Consider the following 23943-nt stretch of genomic DNA (forward strand, 5'->3'; position numbering starts at 1 on the left):
CTCGCCCGCCGGAAGAGCTCACTAATGGGAATGTATCCAAATATTTCAAGGATTTGTGAGCTGCTCACAAAATTCAGCCTGCTTAAACCCAGGATTGATCGTAGACAGGCCAGCCTGAAAGTTTCAAATCGGCACAGATAAACCTCACTCATCTCCCCTCAGCATCAGGAGGAGGAGGAGGGGATTATGTTGAAATTTCTGCTTGCGACTATCACCAGCTAGCTGAGTTCAAGCGACTGTGGGTTTGAATGGGGTCTTGGGTGGACACCCACCACTGGAGTCGAAGAATGGCAGGCACATCTTACAAATGACAAGCCGATGGTCAGTTGGCAGATCAGTTCAATGGTAGGTCCTGGTGTTAAGGACATGGGCCCACATCTTCTGTTCTGTGACTATATAGTCTACCAGATGTTCAAGCTTGGACCCGGGTAGCATACATGATTTTGTGTGAATGCACCGATGCCAAAACAGCATGTTGGTAATACAAACCCATAGGCTGCACAGAAGTCTAGCAGCCTTCTGCCATTGTTATTATTGAGCTGATCTGGCTCATGCCTTCCAATCACTCTGGCCCAGGTTTCTGCGTTATGACCCACTTCGGGCCTTAAAGTCACCCAACAGGATGACTATCCCGAGGGGCCACTTTAGGTTATAGAAGACGTCGGACTGCAACTCTCCACTGATGTTCATCTTTGGAGGTGGCGTAAACAACCACTACCACCATTCCTCGCCTCTTGTTGATGTAGAGGCGAGCACAAAGCAGCCTTGGACTCACAACCTACCACACCTCGCTTCCACGCTTCCACATCCCCTTAATTTTTTTGTTTAGAAGCAATGCCACTCCCTGTTGTTTTGCAGTTTCCTGCCCCGCGTGGAGGAATGTCTGCCCCCCATGGTGACTGGAGCCAGAACCAGTCCACGAGACCTCCTGCATTCCACAGAGCTCCAGGCAATACCGGTCCATATACCGACAGAGGAATGGAGTGAGATTTGCAGGCACACACATAAGCAGATACACAATACACCATTTGGACTTTATGAACCAGTACGCTTGTGGTAAATGTCAATTATCAATGGGTCACACGTCCAGAATAGTCGTTCTTACACGCAGCATGCTTCATCATTTCCAAGCCTACAATTGCAGTTTATTTTCACTCCGCTTTCCTCGAAAATGCTGTTTTGCATTAGATTGACGTGATAATTTTATCGCGTTTTTTTTGCTTTGTGGTTACATCCGTTTCACTCTGTGCGTTCAATTTATGTTGCACGTTAGAATATTTATCAGATGCCGTTGATTTATAACAGTTGCGGTTTGAAAATTGCCATCTCTGTTTGACCCAGTTCTCCGCTGCAGCAGTTCAATCACTGTAAGTAACATGATGTCATAAATTACCCAGCTCTCACATATTGTGCATAGATATCGATGGGGAAATATATGTACGCGCTGATATAATAGTAACACATACCTAACTCACAGACACGTGAAGGAGTAACCAAGAGACAAAATACAAACGTGGAAATGGAAAACATTAACACGTATGTTCTTGGTTCTTTCGGTAAAGTCACGTAGAATGGAAATAGTAAAATAATAAAAAATAAACCAATAAAATTATCACGGCGTTTGGATTGCAACACAAGCAATCATCATCAGGTGTGAAAACCACAGCAAGAAAATCTGAAAAAAGTGGCGTTTTTAAAAATTATTTTCTTATTTTCTTTCTACGTGACTTTACCGAAATAACCAAGAATATGAATCCCTGTAGTCACGAAAGCTTTAAATCGAAATTAACACGTATGTTTTCGCAGTCAATTTTATGATTCATAATTGGTTTTGATTGACGATTTGTTTTCGCTAGACCACGTAATGATCTGGGCAAAATATGTGTCGTCACGACCGTCCACCACCCGACATCAAATACAAATTGTAGTGCTGTTGTCGAAACCAAATAAAGCGATTGTGGGGTGGTGGAGGGCATTTGCAACACAAGCTAACCACAAAAAATAAACAATTATGAACCAGAAATAAATAAATAAACTTCACACTATATATACACACACAGTATAAAGTTCACGGTTGACGTAAATATTTTAAATAGATACCAAGTAAAATAACAGCACGAGTTAACATTCTTAAATCCTAGCGTAACTTTTAACAGCGCACAGCAGTGGAATATGAATATATCGCATGTGGGTCTACTTATATGTATTCAATTATGTACACCTAGCGTTAAAACACAACAACACCGACAGCTTACACAGACAAGTCACTCCCGACAAGACGCTGCGCCGGAGAGACAACCAGAGGAAACGTGCAGTTCAATCCCTGAACGCAAACTTGCAACAAGGCAGAACGGAGTGCGAAAACCAGCGCAGCCCCTCCACAGACAGACACGCAGAGGCGTGGGCGCACAGAGAGAGGAGTCAGTGGTGGTGGTGGTGATGTCGGCGAATTGTCAAGGCTGGTGAAGGGTTAAGAGGAGACCCCCACACCAGCGTCTATCAGAGACGCGCACACACACTCACACTCCAGTCTAGCAGAGAGCCACTGCACCGTTGTTACCGGGTTCATTCATCCCCCCCCACCACCACCACAACAATCCTCTATCCCCACTCACACTTATTCTTCTTTTCATTTTTTCTCTCTCATAAAGGTGGCCTTTTTGTTAAGGAAAGCTGCTCCCCATGTTGGGCCGGTCGCAGCCTCCCTTGTCCCAGCAGCAGCAGCAGCAAGTACAAAGGGCTCAGACACAGCAAGGAGTGCCTAAAGAAAGAATATCCAGCCAAAGACATCCATCCACCCAGCCGCGACTCGCTCCTCCGCCTGCCCAGGTGCGTGCGTGTTTGTCTGTGTTTGCCGTGCGTGGTGTGGCACGTACGGTATAATCGAGTGCCTATCGTATTGCGTGAAACTGGTCCAGCAAAAGAGGAATTTTACAATTTCCACTACAGGACTTTGTCTCTGTGTGTGTGTGTATGTATACGAGTGTGCCTGTCGTATGGTGCGAGACTGGCCTCGTCATAGGAATGTGGAATCTACACGACAGTATCTGGGTTGCTGACGGTGATGTGCACCGCCCTGTCCCATGCGTTGTTTGAGTAGCGAATCACTTTGACTTGTTGTGCAGAGTACACTGCCTATGTTTAAACAGGTGACGTGATGTGTAATATCTTTGTTGTTACGATTGATGTGATATGGAAGCAGGCTTTTTACAGGGTCTACACACAGCGTTGTGTTTTGGTAAATATTGCAAAGTGGCAGAGAGTTATTACATATCACGGATTATAGCAGTGGCGTTGTACGGTAATACCATACGCATAGCAAATGTCCTTTCTTTAGCCACGTGAGCTCCAAGATTGATGACTTCTATGTTACAATCGGCATCTAGGGAACCGCAGTTTTATAAGGAACACAGGCACTTAATGTGTACCACGTGATGCTCAAATGCCTCATGCTGTTGATGGGACTGGAAAATATCAAAAGCACAAAGTGTTTTCTTGCAATGTGGCATTAATAGTGACATAATGTACGACCCTTTCTCAATGCACTGCTGGACGAAGGGCTTCCTATAGCGTGTCGGACGCGAGGCACTGTTGTACCATTCTTCACCATGCCTTGGTCAGTGCGGGTTGGTGAATGGGGACTGGTTCGGATGTCGCTGCTTTCGTAGTGGCAGCTCGCTAACCGTTGTTCAACCCTTCCACCAAGTAAACCATGTGAGAGACCATGACAATTGATGATTTCTGGTTTCAAATTAATAGCAAATATCTACTCTCTGGGTAGATTGAAATAAAACAAAAATTGCAGGCAATTCTAAGATGTTGCATTTTGCTCACACAGGATCTTTAACTTCTACTCTACGGCAGATGGAGCACTTTGGTAATTAGCGCCACATTTTATTGGCAGGGCTCTGCTAGGAATGGAACTTTGCACCCATTCACTGAAAACAAATTTGGCTCAGTGGCAAGTGAAATGAACTCGTATTTCGTCATCTGCAGATGCCAAGTACTGATTAATTCCCATGGCAGTTGGGTCCAACAGGGAATTCCCTGTTGGAGTGTGCAAATTGAGTTTCCTATAGAGCCTCAACAAGTACTCAGGATTGACCTTATGTAATCACACTTGTAAAATACCAAGACATTAATATCCTGGAGTCATAGCAATGTGGCAATTACACCACTGGCTCAGGGCTGTCAATGGACGTGAACATTGCCCGATGCTCATTCGAGTTTGGCAGGCATTGACTTTGCATTTAAAAGTTGCTACTGCTTACAAACTGCTTACAAACTTACCAATAAGGTACGCGTGTGAAAAAAATCGTGTGCGTACACATTTTTTTTACTACAGTTTATTGAACTGCAGCTGCCTTAGAACTTACCTGGGTGGTTCTTTCATGAGATCACTCAACCGACAATCAGAATGGCAGCATGTTGTAATCTTGGCCATGGGTCGACTTAGAAAACGATCCCTCCGTGGTGAATGAAACCGCCGCCTCGTGTTGATTTCAAGTGGTCATCCCACGGAAAAGAGAACCAGTCGCATGAGAAGAGGAATGTGGAATTTCCAGCACAGGGTCGGCAATGACTTATGCCCCATTGTACATTTCAGCATGGAGACAATTCGACTTTGTATCGGCTCTGTGAAAGTAAAATGAAAACAATCGTTTGGCTTTTTCGATCACGTTGTCTCTGAGGCCAATATCTCACACATTTGTGCAACACAATATAATTTTTTGACAGAATCCTTGTCCTTAGCAGTCATAATTGAGCCGCAGGCGGTTAAACAATTGTCTGCTGAAGCAATTTATGCGAACTGCGGCACATCTATATATGGTACGTACAGTATAAGCTAAAGTGAATACGTAGAAGATGCGTAATTCATTCGATATGCAATTGCACTTGCAATGTTGTCAGATTAATACATTGATTTTTAAAATATTAACAGATCTCCATGCTCTCAGCCCGTGGTAGAAATGCCACTGGCCCAGTGGCTTTCTGGGTAGAACACCTCACTACCAGTTAGGCCACGAGTGTATGTTGATTAGTCAAACATGGTTACTCTGCATCATCTTAATTTATGATCATAATCTGCATCATAATCCCAATGAGATTAGCACAGTGGTTCATGACCTCGCGAGACCGCTGCATAGTTTTGTATAGTGAAGACCCTGCCATAGGAATGTGGAATGTCAAACACTGGATCATAACCGACGATGAGCACCATGTGATGCTCATTTGAGCAAGGGAGACACTTTCACCGTCTCTCGTCTACATGCCAATAAATTCATCGCTACACATTTAAAACAATTTACCGCACATACCTTCTGTGTACACACGTCACGTACGTGCGCGTACACGCGTGTCCGCGCACGTACGCTACTTAAATGTTCGTCACAATCATTTTGTTTTGTCACTTTGCATCGGACCCCCTTATCCAGAGCAAATGCCCCCATGAACTTCGAGCTGTCTCGTCTCATTTCATCCAAATGTTAAATCGGGCAGCAATGGCCCCTTGAGCAGCAGAGGCTGCTACTAAATTAATCTCAGTGAAGGGAAAGTTCCTTTCTTTCAGCCGCGTACAGCTCCGCTAATTGGCAGGGCCGTTTTTTGTTACAATGCACGCGTTGCTAACCTTGTTGAACATACAACATCGAAGTGGTAATTACGAGAAAAAAAACGGTTAGGTCGATGGAAGGATGGGGAGAGGTTGGGGGGTTGGGTTAGAATGTATATGTCTCCTGGCACCCATTGCTTATCCTGTCATAACCATGTCCTTTGGTCCGAGCCACTTTGTAACGAAGGTCATGGTTTGATTCCTGCTGTTGCTGCTCCTTGGTAAGTAGTGTCTGTGAGTCATTACTCTGTTTGAATTGCGCTGGGTGGGACCGTGTACGAGATTATGATTTACAACTGGAAGGTTGCCAGTTCAATTCCCAGTTGAATTGACCCGAGTCAATCAACCTTATTCCCTGGGGTCGATAAAATGGCTACTAATTTGAAGGATGTCAATAGGGGTGGTGACTGTGGAGCAACGGCAATATGGCAATGACACTGATGGCTCGGGCTCTTTGATTGACACATTACTCATTTGTGCGCAAAGACGAACATCCCCTGTATATCCTAAACATACGGTTGGGTCAAGTGCTATTAGCGAGCACCTATGAAGGCCGGCACGGCACACGAGGGGGTGGGTGGTCAACACCACGCCCGGCCGCCTTGGTTTCCCCAGTGCTGACGTTTACACACCGCACCAGGTAATTAGTTGAGGCGGAGTCGTACAAACAACAACAACCGCCATTCGCCACTAAGTGGCGGTGACGTCACCACGGCGCTTGTGCCAGGTTATGTGCATGTTAAATCCACGGGAAGTGTTGGACGCTCATTGGCAGGAGGTCACGGGGCAGACCCAGGTGCCACGGGTCGACTGACTGAGATGAGTGGCCGATGCGTCACCTGTGCCCCCTACTGTGCCAACTTGCTGTGCTGTAGCCACTCAGCACTCCGCTCATTGTTGTGGGCATCGCTCCTCCGCCCTCCGTTGTTGTTGGAGGGCGACTGCCTCCAACTGCCTAGTAGCATCCTTCACGAGCCTCCTCCACAGAGGCTGATAATGACACCGCTGGTACCAGTCATCGGCAAGTCCACTCAGCTCCATATCCTCCTGTACCACATCACTCCATCTCTTCTCCAGCCCGTGCCGCACCCGTTTAGCATGCGGGCTATATGACCCAGCCAACGCAGCCTTGCATGCTGGAGGAGCTCACCGATGGGACTTTGTCCAGATCTTTCAAGGATATGTGAGCACTTCACACAATCCAGCCTGTTTAAACCCAAGATGGATCATAGGCAGGCCAGCCTAAATGTTTCTAACTGGCGAAGATGTTCCATTCAGGGGGTCCACGTTTCGCAAGCATAGTGAAGGGAGGGCATGACTGTGGCCGAGAAGACCTGAAGCTTTGTGTGGAGCGACAGACCAGGTAGCTTTCACACAACGTAACGCAACCGATGATAAGATAATGCCACTTGACTGATTCGGAGTGAGACCTCTCCTGTCAAACTGTAGCCGCTCATGAGCACACTGCCCAGGTACGGGAAACTCTCCACTCTCTCCACAACTGCCCCATCACTTATTGGGAGTTTTGGGGGTGGAGTGTCCGATGGTACAAAATATCCAGGCAGGTGCTTAGTTTTGGTGGAGCTGACGGTAAGGCCCCACCTCTTAGTGGCACGCTCCAGGTTCAGCAGCAGCACCTCCACCTACCAGATCATCGGCATACGTAACATGGTTGACCAATGGGGAGCCATCCCTTGACCGCACCTGGCATCAATCAGCCTCCCATTGTATCTGTACCAGATGGAAATTCTTCCGGTACAGTAATCGAAGGCTTCATGAACTACGTGGTCGAAATAGATGTTGAATAATGTGGGAGCCAGCGAACATCCCTGTCGCACCCCAAGGTGAACATGGAATGGCTTCGACTCCCGGCCACGTAGTTTTACCCGGGCACGCTCACCATCATGTAGGTCCTGAATGCTCGTGAGCAGAGAGTCAGGGACTCCGAAAGCACGAAGAACCAAGAGCTCAGGCCTACTGATGGTATCATAGACCTTGATCAGGTCAATAAAGCAGAGATGTAGGTCTTGTTGGAATTCGCTCCACCTCTGATGTAGCAGACGGACAGAAAATAAGGCATATGCGCAGGACCGCCGTTTCCTGAAACCTAATTAGGGCTCCACAAGCCGCTCCTCAGCTTGCCTGACAAGGCGATGTTGAATAATCCTTGCCAGGACCTTTCCCGGCACACTGAGGAGTGAGATGCCCCTGTAGTTGCTACAGTCTGTGCGGTCCCTCTTTTTAAAGAGAGGGACTGCCAGAGCATCCCTCCAATCCTGCGGAACCCGTCCAGTGGTCCACACTGTTGTTATGTCATGTAGGGCAGTCTGTGCACAATCGCCACTCTCCCTCAGCATTTCGCTTGGGAAATCATCTCTGCCCGGTGCCTTTCCTGGTCTCAGACTCTGGATCGCCTTCAGTACTTCCTCAACAGATGGCACCTCAGCCAGCCACTCACAGGGGGTGACTTCTTCCTCCCATATTTGAGGTACAGCAGCCTCAGCAGAGTAATTCCCACTTTGCCCTATCATGTTTTCAAGGCTGAGGGATTTCCCCTCCCCCAGGACCTCACAGAAATGCTCTGCAAATCTGAAAACCTGTTCCTGAGGGTCAGAGAATGGATCACCGTACTTTCCCCTAATGATGTTAATAGGTGTGGCGCTGCAAGTTACTTTTTTGATGGAATTAAAGAGCGATTTGTGATCGTACATACATGCTAACACGCACACACGTGTACTTGTACAGTTACACAATGCAATCACACACAGACACGTATGTACTCGTGCACACGAAGACAACACACAACAACAACATATGCACGCTTAGTCAGATCACTAACTTGCACGCGTAGATTTATATATGCATCAATGCAACACACTAACACGGTTATGCTAATATGCATACACATGCAAAAAAGACAAAACACCCCCTTATGACCTTTAACCTGTTTGGCAAAAGTGCTAATAGCGAACGCCTATTAAAGCCAGCAGGGTGTTTGAAGGGGTGGTGTGCCCAGAACCTTTGTTTCCGTGGTGCCAATATACACACACACACACAACACCAGCTATTTAAGGCTGAGTAGACCTAGGGGAGGCCCCATGATGGGTTAAAATATATCTTGCCGCTGGTGTTAACTATGGTAAGGAATCGAACCCAGCCTCTGCAGGATTGTATCAAAGGGCACAAACCCTCAGAAATAATGCACATGGACACACACACACGCACGAATAGCATTAACAGACTGTTGGGGCAAGTGTTGTTAGCGAGCACCTATGAAGGCCGGCACGGCGTACAAGGCAATGAGTGGTCAACACCACGTCCGACTGCCTTTGTCTCTCCAGTGACGATGTTTACACACCGAACCAGGTACTCAATTGTGGCCAGGAATTGAATTAGAGGTTAGTAGTGTAGTGCGCTAATCGCTACACTACCGCACCCCAGATACATAGCACTCGCCTGCAAGGACAAAGAGCTCCCGTTTAGCCATACACACAACTTGACACATCAAACTACATCAACTCAGGGCTCTATTTATAGCTCAGGGCGCCTTCTGCGTGGCTATTTATGCGAGGTACCGAGCGTTTGTGAGTCTGGCGTTTAAACTAAACGCACAACTTGAGCAATTGCGTAACTGCTCACTCAATGTTACTTTCAGCACGTGGGGCAGGTTCTAAACTATAATATGAAAACTAAGATATGAAAACTAAACTATTTTTATTTTACCAGGTAAGGTCCACTGAGCTATATTGCTCTTTTTCAGAAGCGACCTATCCACAAATGATAGCTCAACAGAGTGGCTTATCACGTGGAAATGTACAGCAGCCAAATATTCTAAACGCATGTTGATTCTAAATGTGGAGGGAAAAACTGGAGGACCCGAAGAAAAATCCACGTAACCATGGGGAGAGAGACATACAAACTCCAAATATGCAGGCGTCAGGGTCTGGATCAAACCCACGATCTCCTGAATACCCGGTGAGGCAATTAATATCTCCGCGGTGCCACTCTGGCTCTAGCTCCGGTAAGCTCAGCTCCAGTTCCAGTTGATGGGAACGCGCGCGGGGAGGTGGCGACAGCAGAAACAGGCGGATTGCACCAACATTCAGGGCGAGGTGAAGCAGCCAGGATTGTCCTGTGTCGTCGCAAAGGTAGAAAAATACTGGATCCAAATCCAGAGCTCCAGTTCGGGCTTTCGGCTCCGGATCTGCTCCAGTGTCCTCCACTTCCAACGTAGAGATTTAAAACACGATTCAGGAGCCACATTCTGGGCTCGGGCTCTCGAACGTGGCCAACTCGAGTAGTGGTTCACCGTTCACAGGTGGTCTTCCACCTGCGTTCCAATGTCTATTACCGTAACAATGAATAATGTTCATCTTCTTGGTTATTTCGGTAAAGTCACGTAGAAGGGAAATAAAAAAAAATAATGTTTTATTTTTCTTATTTTATTATTTCCCTTCTACGTGACTTTACCGAAAGAACCAAGAAGATGAATCCCTGCAGTCACGAAAGCTTTAAATCGAAATGAATAATGTTATTATTGTATATAGGGTGCGGCCCCAACAATTGCGTGTTCATGCCACTGCTGGCAGCAGGGCCTCCACGAGAGCGATCGCCAGAGTGGCGATTGGTCTACTCTTCCTGCGCCGACCAGATATGTTATGCACCTCCATTGAGCACCGTTGGCTATGTACGGCGCGAAAGAAGTTCAACATACATGCGTAGACATGTTGGAAGAGGTGTGAATACCCACACTTTACCCCACCACATCTGGCCTGTCGACTAAATGTGGTTCACCCATTTACAGAATACTGCTGGGTGGACAGAGGTGGGGGGTTAAAGAAACTTGCACCGTTTTTTTCAACTGCCTAAACCTACTCTTTGGTTCTGTCGGTAAAGTCACGTAGGTATAAAATAAATCACGACGTTTCGGGCGCAACACACGCATCCGTCACCAGGTGGGACAACCACAACTATAACAGATGTGTGGAAACCCTCCCCGTAGAGGCGGTTCAATCTAGATTTGAAGTTTTCGTGACTGCAGGGATCCATACTCTTTGATTCTGTCGGTAAAGTCACGTAGGTATAAAATAAATCACGCCTAAACCTCCGAATTGCAAATCCAGTGCGTGGCCCATTACACCACGGTGGCTTATCCGCAGTGTATATTGGTGCAATGGAATTACATTGAGATTATATGTGAAAGTTGGCTATTCAACAATCTGTTCAATGATGTGCATACGTTCATGTCTGTCTCTCGAACTGCCCTCCTGCCTGCCTCCCTTCTATTCCTCTCATCCATCTATCCACCTGCCATCCATTCATCTATTTGTCGGCCTGTCCATGCATCTGCCAATCATTCTGTTCACCCACTCATCTGTCTGTCCACCTATCTGTTCATCCACGTGTCCATCCATCCAACCATCTGTACACTCACCCACACTTATATTGATCTGTTCACCCACATGTCAACACATCCATCTGTTCATCCGAATATACACCTGTCCATCCACCAATCAACTCACCCACCCATAAATCTGTCCATTCATCCACTCACCACCCATACATAAACCCTCCATCCATCCATTAACCCGCTCACCCATCTATATGTCCATTCATCCGCCCACCTATCCATCAATCCTACCCTTCCGTCAACCGTTCGTCCATCCATCCATCAACCCGCCCATCCATACATCCACCCACCTATCGCATCAATCCATCCATCCACCCATCTCTCCGTCCATCATCCCTCCATCACTCCGCCAAGGCTAAGAGCACCACCCCGGTGCCCACGACAAAGACCACCAGCGGCGGCACGCGTCCCGTCTTCGTGAACCTGCGGCGCAAGTGGCTGGTGACCGCGGCCGTGGGCGTGGTGATGGTGCTGGTGCTGCTCATCGCCATCCCCGTGCTCGTCTACTCCAAGCACGCCGCCGTCACGCACGAGATGCTGGGCACCTGCCGCATGGTGTGTGACCCCTACCTGCACGGACGCGACAACGCCGACGGTTCGGCCGACTCCTCGGGCGCCGCCGCCGCCTCCTCCTCGTCCTCGTCGTCCTTCACCCCGCCCACCACCATGCAGCTGTCGCAGGGACACAAGGGGGAACTGGGACGCTTGGGGCGGCCGGGCCCCCGGGGTCCGCCCGGAGAGCCGGGTCCCCCGGGTGCCCGGGGACCCCAGGGCGAGAAGGGGGACGCCGGGAGGCCCGGCATCCCGGGCCACGCGCTGGGGGGCGCCGGGTCGAGCCAGGGGGCAGGCGGCGCGGTGAGCGTGCCCACCTACTACTCGGCGCCCAAGATCGCGTTCTACGCGGGGCTGCGCAACCCGCACGAGGGCTACGAGGTGCTGCACTTCGACGACGTCGTCACCAACCTGGGCAACCACTACGACCCGGGCAGCGGCAAGTTCACGTGCTCCATCTCGGGGACGTACTTCTTCACCTACCACGTGCTCATGCGGGGCGGCGACGGCACCAGCATGTGGGCCGACCTTTGCAAGAACGGGCAGGTATTTTTATTGTGCACGCGCTCACAAGCGGTCGGCGCGCGATGGTCACGGGAGATCGGGAAGGCGCAGCGGCGACCTTCTCGCGCCCGGCAGTGACGTGATGTCAGCTCGCAGGCGGTTCAGGGCCACGCGTTCAAGGATGCGTGGCGCCAGGTCTTGCAAGACCCAAATCACGCCAGTGGCCCATCGTGACTCAAATCCAATTCCAGTTCCGAACACGCTCCCCTTGATCTGATCGCTCAGCAGCAGCAGCAGCAAAAAAAAAATAGCTGTTGAGATTGTACTGTACTATGCAGCAGAGGTGTGGACTCGAGTCATGTGACTTGGACTCGAGTCAGACTCGAGTCATGAATTTGATGACTTGCGACTCGACTTGGACTTGCATAACAATGACTTTGTCCCACCTATGAGATGTGGACTCGAGTCATGTGACTTGGACTCGAGTCAGACTCGAGTCATGAATTTGATGACTTGCGACTCGACTTGGACTTGCATAACAATGACTTTGTCCCACCTCTGCTATGCAGTGCTGTAAATGTAAAATATGGTGAAAGAAGCCATTAGTGGCCAGTGCTACCATAGTGTGATGGGGTTAGGTGCCCTTTATTGAATTACATGGTCCCAGATTCGATTCCAAGGTGGGGATGGCGTGCTTTTAGCATTTTTTACAATTTTATCATATGGGCAAGTTGTCCCATAGGATGCCACGGTGGCCAGATGTTAACTACCTCGCCGGGTATACAGGAGGTCGTGGGTTCGATCCCAACCCTGACGCCTGCATATTTGGAGTTTGCATGTTCTCCCCGTGATCGCGCGGGTTTTCCTCTGGGTCCTCCAGTTTGTCCCTCCACATTTAGAATTAACATGCGTTTCGAGTATTTCGCTGCTATAGATTGTCACGTGATAAGCCACTGCGTTGAGTGATCATTTGTGGCCAGGTCGCTTCTGAAAAGTAGCTATATAGATCAGTGGGCCTTACCTGGTAAAATAAAAAATACTTTGACAATCTCACCCCATGCCCTGTTATTCTTGTCCCCCCCCCGCCCCCCCTATAGCATTTATATTTGTGCCACCACCGAACGTAATGGTTAGAACGCAGGCCCTGCAGCCGTCAAGCCTAAGCAGGGTCAAAAGTTAGAAATCAAATGGGCACAGAGCAGGTTGCCCTGGTGAATGTTCAACGTTGCCATTGCTGGGTCCGGTAACTCTGTACAATTATAATCGATGTTGACTTGTGCTGCAAAACTTACACTCATATATATTGCCCCTGACAGGGTTAATTATCGGCTGGGTTGACCGTCAATCAAGCTTTGAATTTGTAACTTTTCAATAGTTTTCTCTGCCGAAAGTGACACCAAGCGGAATAATCTTACTTTAGGAAGGGCTTGTGTTTTGGTTCTCCGATGTATTTTCACGTTGAACTGCACATTTATATCCGACGTTTCATACCAGATTATGAATGAAGAAGCTCCTAGCACGTGGAGATAAACGTCGGATATCGTGCCGAACAACAATCAGGAAGCACATCAGAGAGCCATACAGCACAACTACAAAAAACACCCTTTGCGGTAATTATGTTGGTTATTGATTTTATTATTAACTTCCTACTCGCCACACCATCGAGTATAGGCACCTGCCACCATGCCACTGGACTGGAAATATTTACGAGTCAACATCAAGGTGTCTTCATATTCCCACGACAGGGGCCAGTTTATCCATAGAATGACCTCTGTCGATGTTACGCAGTGATTCCCGTTTCATAAATCCACCAAGGATTGCAGCATCGATGTAGTGGTTAGTGCAACTGGGCTATGGACCCAGACAACCTGAGTTTGTTTTCTGGCCAGTGTGGACATCAGTGGCAAGTTATACAGGAACCCTTCACTGACCTGCACTCGACAGCGTGGAGAAATATTGTCAAATCACCCCCTTGATCAACGGAGTGTGGGATGGCCTTCATCCAACAGTGGAATCACAAAGGCTTCTAAGATGTTAACGACGTTTCAGAGATAGAGGGCTAAGTCTTCGCTCATTATTCTCAATTGTTTTCGGCATCGGCATCTTGTGATGAGATAAATAAACTTGGGCGTGCGGAGCATCTTATATCATGTCATGGAATGGTGCGCATGAAGATGTCACGAAAGTATTTTTGGAGTCGTTTCAAGAGATCTCTCATCCACACTGGGTGTCTGGATTTTGAACAGCCCTGTTAAAGAGTATCTGTCACGTGGCAAGATTTTACAGCTGTAACATTCAGAATAGATCTCGAATATAGAAAAAATTGTTGCAAAAATCTAGCTAAATATTTCGCTGAGAGTTACCAGTGACAAGACACGTGGGTGCCAAAGCGTTGCATTTGAGACTCTGGTTTGATCTCGAGTGGCTCGACACCTGGGTTCAAACCCATGAACATCAGGAGTGCTGCTACGGTGTTTTAACTAAGACACGGAGAAGGGCTTCTTTGCTCAATGGGGCTTACCCAAATAAACGGACTGATTACCCTCTTGTTCACGTTCCTTGAGCTAAACAAGCTCTGGCAAAATGTTTCAAATTTTTATTACACGACTGGCATGCAGCAAAGCACTTGTAGCAGAACATGGAGGAGCGCTGTCCATAGCGTTGTGTGAGCAATGCCTTGTTGATGCGACTCCAGAAGTAGTTCTGCAGTGTCAACTTCTAGAGCCAATAAAAATGGGGTGTCAAGCTAAATTGGTTGCAGATATCACCTTCCACATGGCCTGGGATTTAACTTCGGCTCAAAATTATTTCAATCATTTGTTAGCCACTACGCAACAAGTCGCTCCACACAGATATAGGATATGCACATGCATAAAAAACACACACACATACACACGCGACAATCAAAAGATCACACGTGCAATGACATACAGTCTAGGGTTAATAAAATGAGTACCAATTACTGGGCATTTCAACAGTGGTCATCCGATGTACAGCCCTTCCCCCACGCTGGGAATGTGGAATTTCCACAACTGGCTTAGTGCTGCCGACAGTGATAAGCACCCAACAAAGATAAAGATCCCCCGTATAGCCTGAACAGACTGTAGGGGCAAGTGCTGTTAGTGAGCACCTATGAAGGCCGGAACGGAAAACGAACGAGGGGGTGAGTGGCCAGCACCACGCCCGACCGCCTTTGTCTCCCCAGTGGCGATGTTTACACACCGCACCAGGTACTCATTTAAGGTTGAGTCGACCTAGGGGAGGCCCAGGACCGGTTCAGATAATCGTCACTGGTGTTAGCCTTGAGCGGAAATCGAACCCGTGTCGCCGGGTTCATAGCGCAGCGCGCTAACCGCTCCACTACCGCTCCCCATAATCACCCAACACACACAGTCAGACACACACACAAAGACAAATATCCCCCGTGTAGCCTCAACAGACTGTTGGGGCAAGTTGCTGTTAGTGAGCACCTATGAAGGCCGGCACGGCGCACGAGGGGATGGGTGGCCCACACTATGCACGCTCGCCTCCCCAGTGGCGATGTTTGGACACCCCACCGGATACGCATTTGAGTCGACCAAGGGGAGAACCAAGTCTGGTTCGGATAATTGTTACTGGCGTTGGCAGTGAGCAGGAATCGAACTCGGGTTGCCAGGTTTGTAGTGCAGTGCGCTAACCGCTACCCGACCGCTCCCCATTGTCACATCCACATCACAAACATACACACAATGATATATAGAGTGTTGAGGCAAGCCCTGTTAGTGAGCATCTAAACAGGGCAGCATGGGGCTGAGTCGACCTAAGAAATGGTCAGGACAAGTTTTGTTACCACTTGCCACTGATATTCGCTATCGATGTGAATGAAATTGAAGTCATCAAGTACATCGCGCGGGTATGTTAAACATTGTCACCACTCCCTGCACATACATAAACAAAGCCTTTAACAGACACACATATGAGCACATGCACACGCACGCACTCTGCTATCGTATGCGCATGTGGAAAGCTCATAAGGCAAATACTTTCTCGTCGCGTTCTCACCCGAAGAACTTATTGTCCCATGTAAGCTAGCGGTCAGACACAATCCATATGGCAAGATTTAGGGGATTGTCCGCCGGGGTGGAAATTAACACGTAACGAATGCAGCTAATGAAGTGCTTAACTTGCAATCCATTAACGCGGTACGCTAATGCATTTCCATTGTTGTCTCGGAGGAGCTGACACAACGCTCAATGCATCGCGTGCTTTCAGATGCGCTTCTGCGGCCGTCTGGAACGCTCTTCCTTCCGATATTAGGAAGCCACTGAAGCTATGAACCTTTAAATCTAGATTGAAAACTAATTTCTTTCGAACTAATTTTAGTGATTAGTGTGTTGTCCTTCCTCCACGCCTCCGATAAGCAGGGTTGTCTACGTACGGTGTGAAAGAAGTTCAGATGGTGTGCTGTGCAGTGCTTAAGTACAGCGAGAGTGTTGGCGCGCTCAAACGAGCAAGGGGCGTGCCGCACATCCATCACAAGACAAGTGATGGAAATTCCATATTTATATCGAGGGGGCCCAAATATAGGATGACTACTTTAGGCTTCTTACAAATTGGTTCTGATTTTATGGCTCTGGGAGCATGATGGGCTGAGTTGACCTCTGACCGGAATTTCAACCCTTATCTTTCCACATCGGCTTTCGTGATTGATTTCTTGGGTCAAGTCGCAGAAGTAAGATGTGTGTTCTAAACCCTCCTCCACCCGACACAACAAAATGAAAAAGTTGTCACGCGAATAATCCTCGCAACCGACTGATATTGTTGGTTGTGACTATCTAGCGAAACTTCTCACGTATTTGGCGACGATTGTGAGATTGCTCTCCAACACACCAGTGCGGTGAAGCAGTAAAAATATACATCGCCACGTTTGTTCACGTGACAACTTTAGTCTTTGGCTGTGTCAGGTGGTGATGGGATTACAGCATACATTTCACTGATGCGATCTGACCCAAAAATCTATGACGAACAGTAACTTTCCAATCGTCAGTCGAGTGCTTAGCGATGTTGCCGTCAGGATAGATTTATACGTGATGCCTGGTAGCACTTTTTTTAACTTTTTGTGCAAATATACTCCTGTGTATGGTGTTAAGGGATTAATGATTGATGGCAGCGCAGCATCACTGGGAAGGTGCTCGACTCACAACGGGCACGTCGCAAGTCAAAAATCCCCAACATAGACCGTTATTCCTCTGCGATCGATAAAATCAATGCCACTTTGGGGTAATCCAACAGTAATTGTCTTACAAAGAGAGACCAGCCTTTGCCAAAGTAATACAAAATTACCACCATTGGCCCAAGGCCAGCGATGGAGATGGCTGCCACCACACTCTCGTTTGAGCGGAAAGTCAATTCGGGCCCCATTCACGTGGAGTTTGTTTTCCACACTTTATTTGCGGAATTCCAGCGGAACGTTTTAAAAAAAAAAATTGGGCCCGATTTGCCACGCGGAATTTGGTGGCGCCTCAGATGTACACACATTTCCGCAGCTAATCAGTGGTCGAGGGGAGGGTTGGGGAGAAGAGAGCTGTGCATGCTGACATCATCACGCTCGCCCCAACAGCTGACCCAGCCGACCAATTGGCATCTGAAATCGTCTCGTACATGAACACGCACAGGCTAACACGCGTGTGTGTGTATGACAGTTGCTGCACCCTCCACCAAGGTGTAGCACGTGTCGCGAAGCCAAAGCCGGCTTTGCTCTATGTGTAACAAATTTTAGTATAATAATAATGATGCTGATGATGATGGAGTTTGAGGTCGTCACACACCATCCTCCTGTGTCAGTCACGCTTTTGGCAAAAACACGTTTCGGAGCTCAGGCTGTTTCAGTCCTTGGCCCTCAGATTTTGAATGCTCCGCCTGAAGAACTGCGCCTGATCACTGATATTCTAAAAATCTACTTATTTTCAATGCTATTTTAGATAAACTAGAGATAGTTCATTTTGTGATTACTATTAAAAAAAAAATCATGTACAGTGCTCTGCAGCCCGTTGTGGGAGTCCGCTGCGCCTTATACATACGAAAAATAAATAATCACAAATAATGATAAAATATGATTTTAAATGGTGGTAATGGTAACTGAAGGTTATGATGATAATGGTAAATGAAGATCCAAAGGAAGTTGATTGAGATCTGGATGTAATTTTTTTTACGAGTAAAGATGAAATACGGCCGTAAAGACTGCTCAGACAGCACGCGTGGATGGCAACAATTCCTAGATTGCCAAAGCACAAACAACAAAAACTCCTTAGCCATATTGTTTATAAAATAACACAAACGTACACATTGACACTGCTGCCAGTCTGCCACTGACTGACATCACCCATGGCTGCGAAAAAAAACTTAACTACAAATAATATTGGTCGCAAAATGCCTACGTGTTAAGCCTACATGTTAAAACTATCATTCGGCTCATCGGGCAGTGCTGCAATTGTATAATTCTGGGTGTTCGGCGGTGGCAAGCGCACTGCTCTATTCCCGATCACAAAATTTGCCCGTGGCGAGTGGCGTCTGAACCAATCTGGAGCCCCCCTTCGCAAATTTGCACCGACCAAATGTGGCGAAGCATGCTCAAAGCAAACGTGACCGAGGTGCCACGGGGGAATCTTTCGTTACCTCTAAAATTCCCAGTCGCGTTCCCCATATTCTGTGCAACGGTGTAGTAGAAAGCAGCAACCCGAGGTACAATGAAAAATAATGTGCAAACTAAATACGCCGCAAAGCTATGAGCCAGACAAAACTGCTGCCAAATGGGAAAATACCCCTGGGGTTTATAGACAAGCAGTGTGGCAAGATATAAAGGTGGGTCATTATCTTGTAATTATAACTAGAGGCAGCAGCAGCAACACTGCTTTAAATGTGAAAATTGTTCTCTCCTCGTAGCAGTAACTTAATAGGCTAATTAAGGCTGTGAAGCTTTTGGTGGTTGCATAAGTGAAAGTTTCTCTCTGCTCTATATATATGTGTGCGTGTGTGGGCCCGTATCAATGTGATCACTTCGCTGTGGGTAATGAAGGAGCTCCATGCGACAGGACGAACGCCGTTCGTACAAATAGACAATAAAAACTCGGCAGGGAAAAATAAATCAACGAGTAATGAAATATTGACCGCAGGCTCCGTGATTGCGATGTAGAAGCATATTGAGCTTCTTCGAGTCCAGAGAGCGTTGTCCGCGCCGCGAACGAGCAGCGCTGGGCGCTCGCTCATCTCCCTCGACGGCCTCAAGTTGTTTGATGAGAGCTCTGGGTGGATGAGAACTCTGGGTGGATGAGAACTCTGGGTGGATGAGAACTGTGGGTGGATGAGAACTCTGGGTGGATGAGAACTCTGGGTGGATGAGAACTCTGGGTGGATGAGAACTCTGGGTGGATGAGAACTGTGGGTGGATGAGAACTCTGGGTGGATGAGAACTCTGGGTGGATGAGAACTCTGGGTGGATGAGAACTCTGGGTGGATGAGAGCTCTGGGTCGATGAGAGCTCTGGGTGGATGAGAACTGTGGGTGGATGAGAACTCTGGGTGGATGAGAACTCTGGGTGGATGAGAGCTCTGGGTGGATGAGAACTCTGGGTGGATGAGAACTCTGGGTGGATGAGAACTCTGGGTGGATGAGAACTCTGGGTGGATGAGAACTGCGGGTGGATGAGAACTCTGGGTGGATGAGAACTCTGGGTGGATGAGAACTGTGGGTGGATGAGAACTATGGGTGGATGAGAACTGCGGGTGGATGAGAACTCTGGGTGGGTGAGAACTGCGGGTGGATGAGAGCTCTGGGTGGATGAGAACTCTGGGTGGGTGAGAGCTCTGGGTGGATGAGAACTCTGGGTGGATGAGAACTCTGGGTGGATGAGAACTGTGGGTGGATGAGAACTCTGGGTGGATGAGAACTCTGGGTGGATGAGAACTGTGGGTGGATGAGAACTCTGGGTGGGTGAGAACTGCGGGTGGATGAGAACTCTGGGTGGGTGAGAACTGCGGGTGGATGAGAGCTCTGGGTGGATGAGAACTCTGGGTGGGTGAGAGCTCTGGGTGGATGAGAACTCTGGGTGGATGAGAACTCTGGGTGGATGAGAGCTCTGGGTGGATGAGAACTCTGGGTGGATGAGAACTGTGGGTGGATGAGAGCTCTGGGTGGATGAGAGCTCTGGGTGGATGAGAACTCTGGGTGGATGAGAACTCTGGGTAGATGAGAGCTCTGGGTGGATGAGAACTCTGGGTGGATGAGAACTCTGGGTGGATGAGAACTCTGGGTGGATGAGAACTGTGGGTGGATGAGAACTCTGGGTGGATGAGAACTCTGGGTGGATGAGAACTGTGGGTGGATGAGAACTCTGGGTGGATGAGAACTCTGGGTGGATGAGAGCTCTGGGTGGATGAGAACTGTGGGTGGATGAGAACTCTGGGTGGATGAGAACTGCGGGTGGATGAGAACTCTGGGTGGATGAGAACTCTGGGTGGATGAGAACTGTGGGTGGATGAGAACTCTGGGTGGATGAGAACTGTGGGTGGATGAGAACTCTGGGTGGATGAGAACTGCGGGTGGATGAGAACTCTGGGTGGGTGAGAACTGCGGGTGGATGAGAACTCTGGGTGGATGAGAACTCTGGGTGGATGAGAACTGTGGGTGGATGAGAACTCTGGGTGGATGAGAACTGTGGGTGGATGAGAACTCTGGGTGGATGAGAACTGCGGGTGGATGAGAACTCTGGGTGGATGAGAACTCTGGGTGGATGAGAACTGTGGGTGGATGAGAACTCTGGGTGGATGAGAACTGCGGGTGGATGAGAACTCTGGGTGGGTGAGAACTGCGGGTGGATGAGAACTTTGGGTGGATGAGAACTCTGGGTGGATGAGAACTCTGGGTGGATGAGAACTGTGGGTGGATGAGAACTCTGGGTGGATGAGAACTCTGGGTGGATGAGAACTCTGGGTGGATGAGAACTGTGGGTGGATGAGAACTCTGTGTGGATGAGAACTCTGGGTGGATGAGAACTCTGGATGGATGAGAACTCTGGGTGGATGAGAACTCTGGGTGGATGAGAACTGCGGGTAGATGAGAACTCTGGGTGGATGAGAACTGCGGGTGGATGAGAACTCTGGGTGGATGAGAACTGCGGGTGGATGAGAACTGCGGGTGGATGAGAACTGCGGGTGGATGAGAACTCTGGGTGGGTGAGAACTGCGGGTGGATGAGAACTCTGGGTGGGTGAGAACTGCGGGTGGATGAGAACTCTGGGTGGATGAGAACTCTGGGTGGATGAGAACTCTGGGTGGATGAGAACTCTGGGTGGATGAGAACTCTGGGTGGGTGAGAACTCTGGGTGGATGAGAACTCTGGGTGGATGAGAACTCTGGGTGGATGAGAACTCTGGGTGGGTGAGAACTGCGGGTGGGTGAGAACTGCGGGTGGATGAGAACTCTGGGTGGATGAGAACTGCGGGTGGGTGAGAACTGCGGGTGGATGAGAACTGCGGGGTGGGTGAGAGCTCTGGGTGGATGAGAACTCTGGGTGGATGAGAACTCTGGGTGGATGAGAACTGCGGGTGGATGAGAACTCTGGGTGGATGAGAACTCTGGGTGGATGAGAACTCTGGGTGGATGAGAACTGCGGGTGGATGAGAACTGCGGGTGGATGAGAACTGCGGGGTGGGTGAGAGCTCTGGGTGGATGAGAACTCTGGGTGGATGAGAACTCTGGGTGGATGAGAACTGCGGGTGGATGAGAACTCTGGGTGGATGAGAACTCTGGGTGGATGAGAACTCTGGGTGGATGAGAACTCTGGGTGGATGAGAACTGCGGGTGGATGAGAACTCTGGGTGGATGAGAACTCTGGGTGGATGAGAACTGTGGGTGGATGAGAACTCTGGGTGGATGAGAACTCTGGGTGGATGATAACTCTGGGTGGATGAGAACTGCGGGTGGATGAGAACTGCGGGTGGATGAGAACTCTGGGTGGATGAGAACTCTGGGTGGATGAGAACTCTGGGTGGATGAGAACTCTGGGTGGGTGAGAGCTCTGGGTGGATGAGAACTCTGGGTGGGTGAGAGCTCTGGGTGGATGAGAACTCTGGGTAGATGAGAACTCTGGGTGGATGAGAGCTCTGGGTGGATGAGAACTCTGGGTGGATGAGAACTGCGGGGTGGGTGAGAGCTCTGGGTGGATGAGAACTCTGGGTGGATGAGAACTCTGGGTGGATGAGAACTCTGGGTGGATGAGAACTCTGGGTGGATGAGAACTGCGGGGTGGGTGAGAGCTCCGTGGTGGATTCCAAACTCTTCATTGGGCGACCACTGTTGCCTTTCCCAGTGTCGTGTTATTCGTGGGTGGCGGGGGGGGGATATGAGCATTACTCATACGATGAGGGTGGTTCGGATGAAAGCAACGTGTGCTTACATCACACTGAGTTCAGGGCCTTCCTTTAAGAAAACGTGAACACTGACCACAGGCCTCGGTCAGGTATTGCTGTGAGTGGTCGCTATCGTCTTAGAGGATACAGAGAGACAGAAGTTGGACACAGAGTTGTAGTTACAGATCTTGTTTGGTGCGTGACCGTTTGTAGATTTCACAAAGTTGGCACGAATTCCAATCGTTAACATGGACGTAACGTTTATGGATTACAATGCGTAACTTTCTGTGCTCGGTTTTTTATCGTACAATTCGGACCATTGGTTATCGAGGCCAATAATTCAAATGTTTTTGTTGATTACATTTTGCCTTCGATTACACGAACCCATTTTAAAATGGTTCCCCACTACTAACGCCCACATCCTGTGGGAAAACACCGAGAAGGCACGCTCAGTGTGCCACGGCCGATGCCTACGATGTCATAAAGCTGGCACCCGCATACTGCCCATGTAGCGGCCACGCGTCGATTGTCATCGGCGGGACATTTTGTTCCCCAAACCGCCTTCACGCTACCCGATTGGCCGAGCTATTCAGAGACGTTCACTACCTCGCCCGGTGCACAGGAGGTCGTGGGTTCGCTCTCGACCCTGACGATTCCTTCAATGAGCAGAAATCCCCGGCTCGACGTTCATTGGCCGTGTCCATTGCGTGTACCCCCCCCACCCCCCAAATGTCCCCCACCCCACCGCGTGTCTGCCCCCCCACCCCCCGGGTGTGTGCCCCCCCCCCACCCCCCACGTGTGTGTGCCCCCCCACCCCCCGCCTGTGTGCCCCCCCCACTCCCCACGTGTGCCCCCCCCACCCCCCCACGTGTGTCCCCCCACCCCCCGCCTGTGTGCCCCCCCCACACCCGGGTGTGTGCCCCCCCCACCCCCCGCGTGTGCCCCCCCCCCCACTCCACGCGTCCCCCCCCCCCCCCCAGGTGCGTGCGAGCTCCATCGCGCAGGACGCCGACCAGAACTACGACTACGCGAGCAACTCGGTGATCCTGCACCTGGACGCAGGCGACGAGGTCTACGTGAAGCTGGACGGCGGCAAGGCGCACGGCGGCAACACCAACAAGTACTCCACCTTCTCAGGCTTCATCATCTACGCGGACTGAGCCGGAGGAGGGGGGCCGGGCAGGGAGAACTACAGCCCGAACACCCCCCATGCCCCCCACCCCACCCACCACCCCCCGCATCGCTCCTGTCCCAACGCAAACCTCGCCATCGGAGCCCTCCAAAAACAAAGAAAACTCCCCCTCCCCCCCCGCAGCTCAAGTCGCGTCGTGTTCAGCGTGCACGCGCAAGCGGGCCCAGCGTGATTCTCCCCAGCTCAGCCCGCCTCGGCCGATCAACCCCCCCCACCCACCCCCCCACCTACCCCCTACCCCCCCTACCCCCCCCTACTCCCCTCCCCCCAAACTTCCCCCGTTCACCAC

General features: G+C 49.5%; 1 protein-coding gene across 1 annotated transcript; it reads left to right on the forward strand.

The window, feature by feature from the left end:
• Nucleotides 1-2682: 2682 nt before the first annotated feature.
• LOC144724763 (C1q-related factor-like) lies at nt 2683-23622 on the forward strand. The gene is made up of 3 exons (XM_078604150.1): nt 2683-2829; nt 11376-12119; nt 23443-23622. The coding sequence occupies exons 1-3, from the start codon at nt 2683-2685 to the stop codon at nt 23620-23622; spliced, it is 1071 nt and encodes a 356-aa protein (XP_078460276.1).
• Nucleotides 23623-23943: the final 321 nt, after the last annotated feature.

The sequence above is a fragment of the Lampetra planeri genome, chromosome 21, assembly GCF_965212315.1.
Source record: "Lampetra planeri chromosome 21, kcLamPlan1.2.h2, whole genome shotgun sequence".
Taxonomy (NCBI): Eukaryota; Metazoa; Chordata; class Hyperoartia; order Petromyzontiformes; family Petromyzontidae; genus Lampetra; species Lampetra planeri.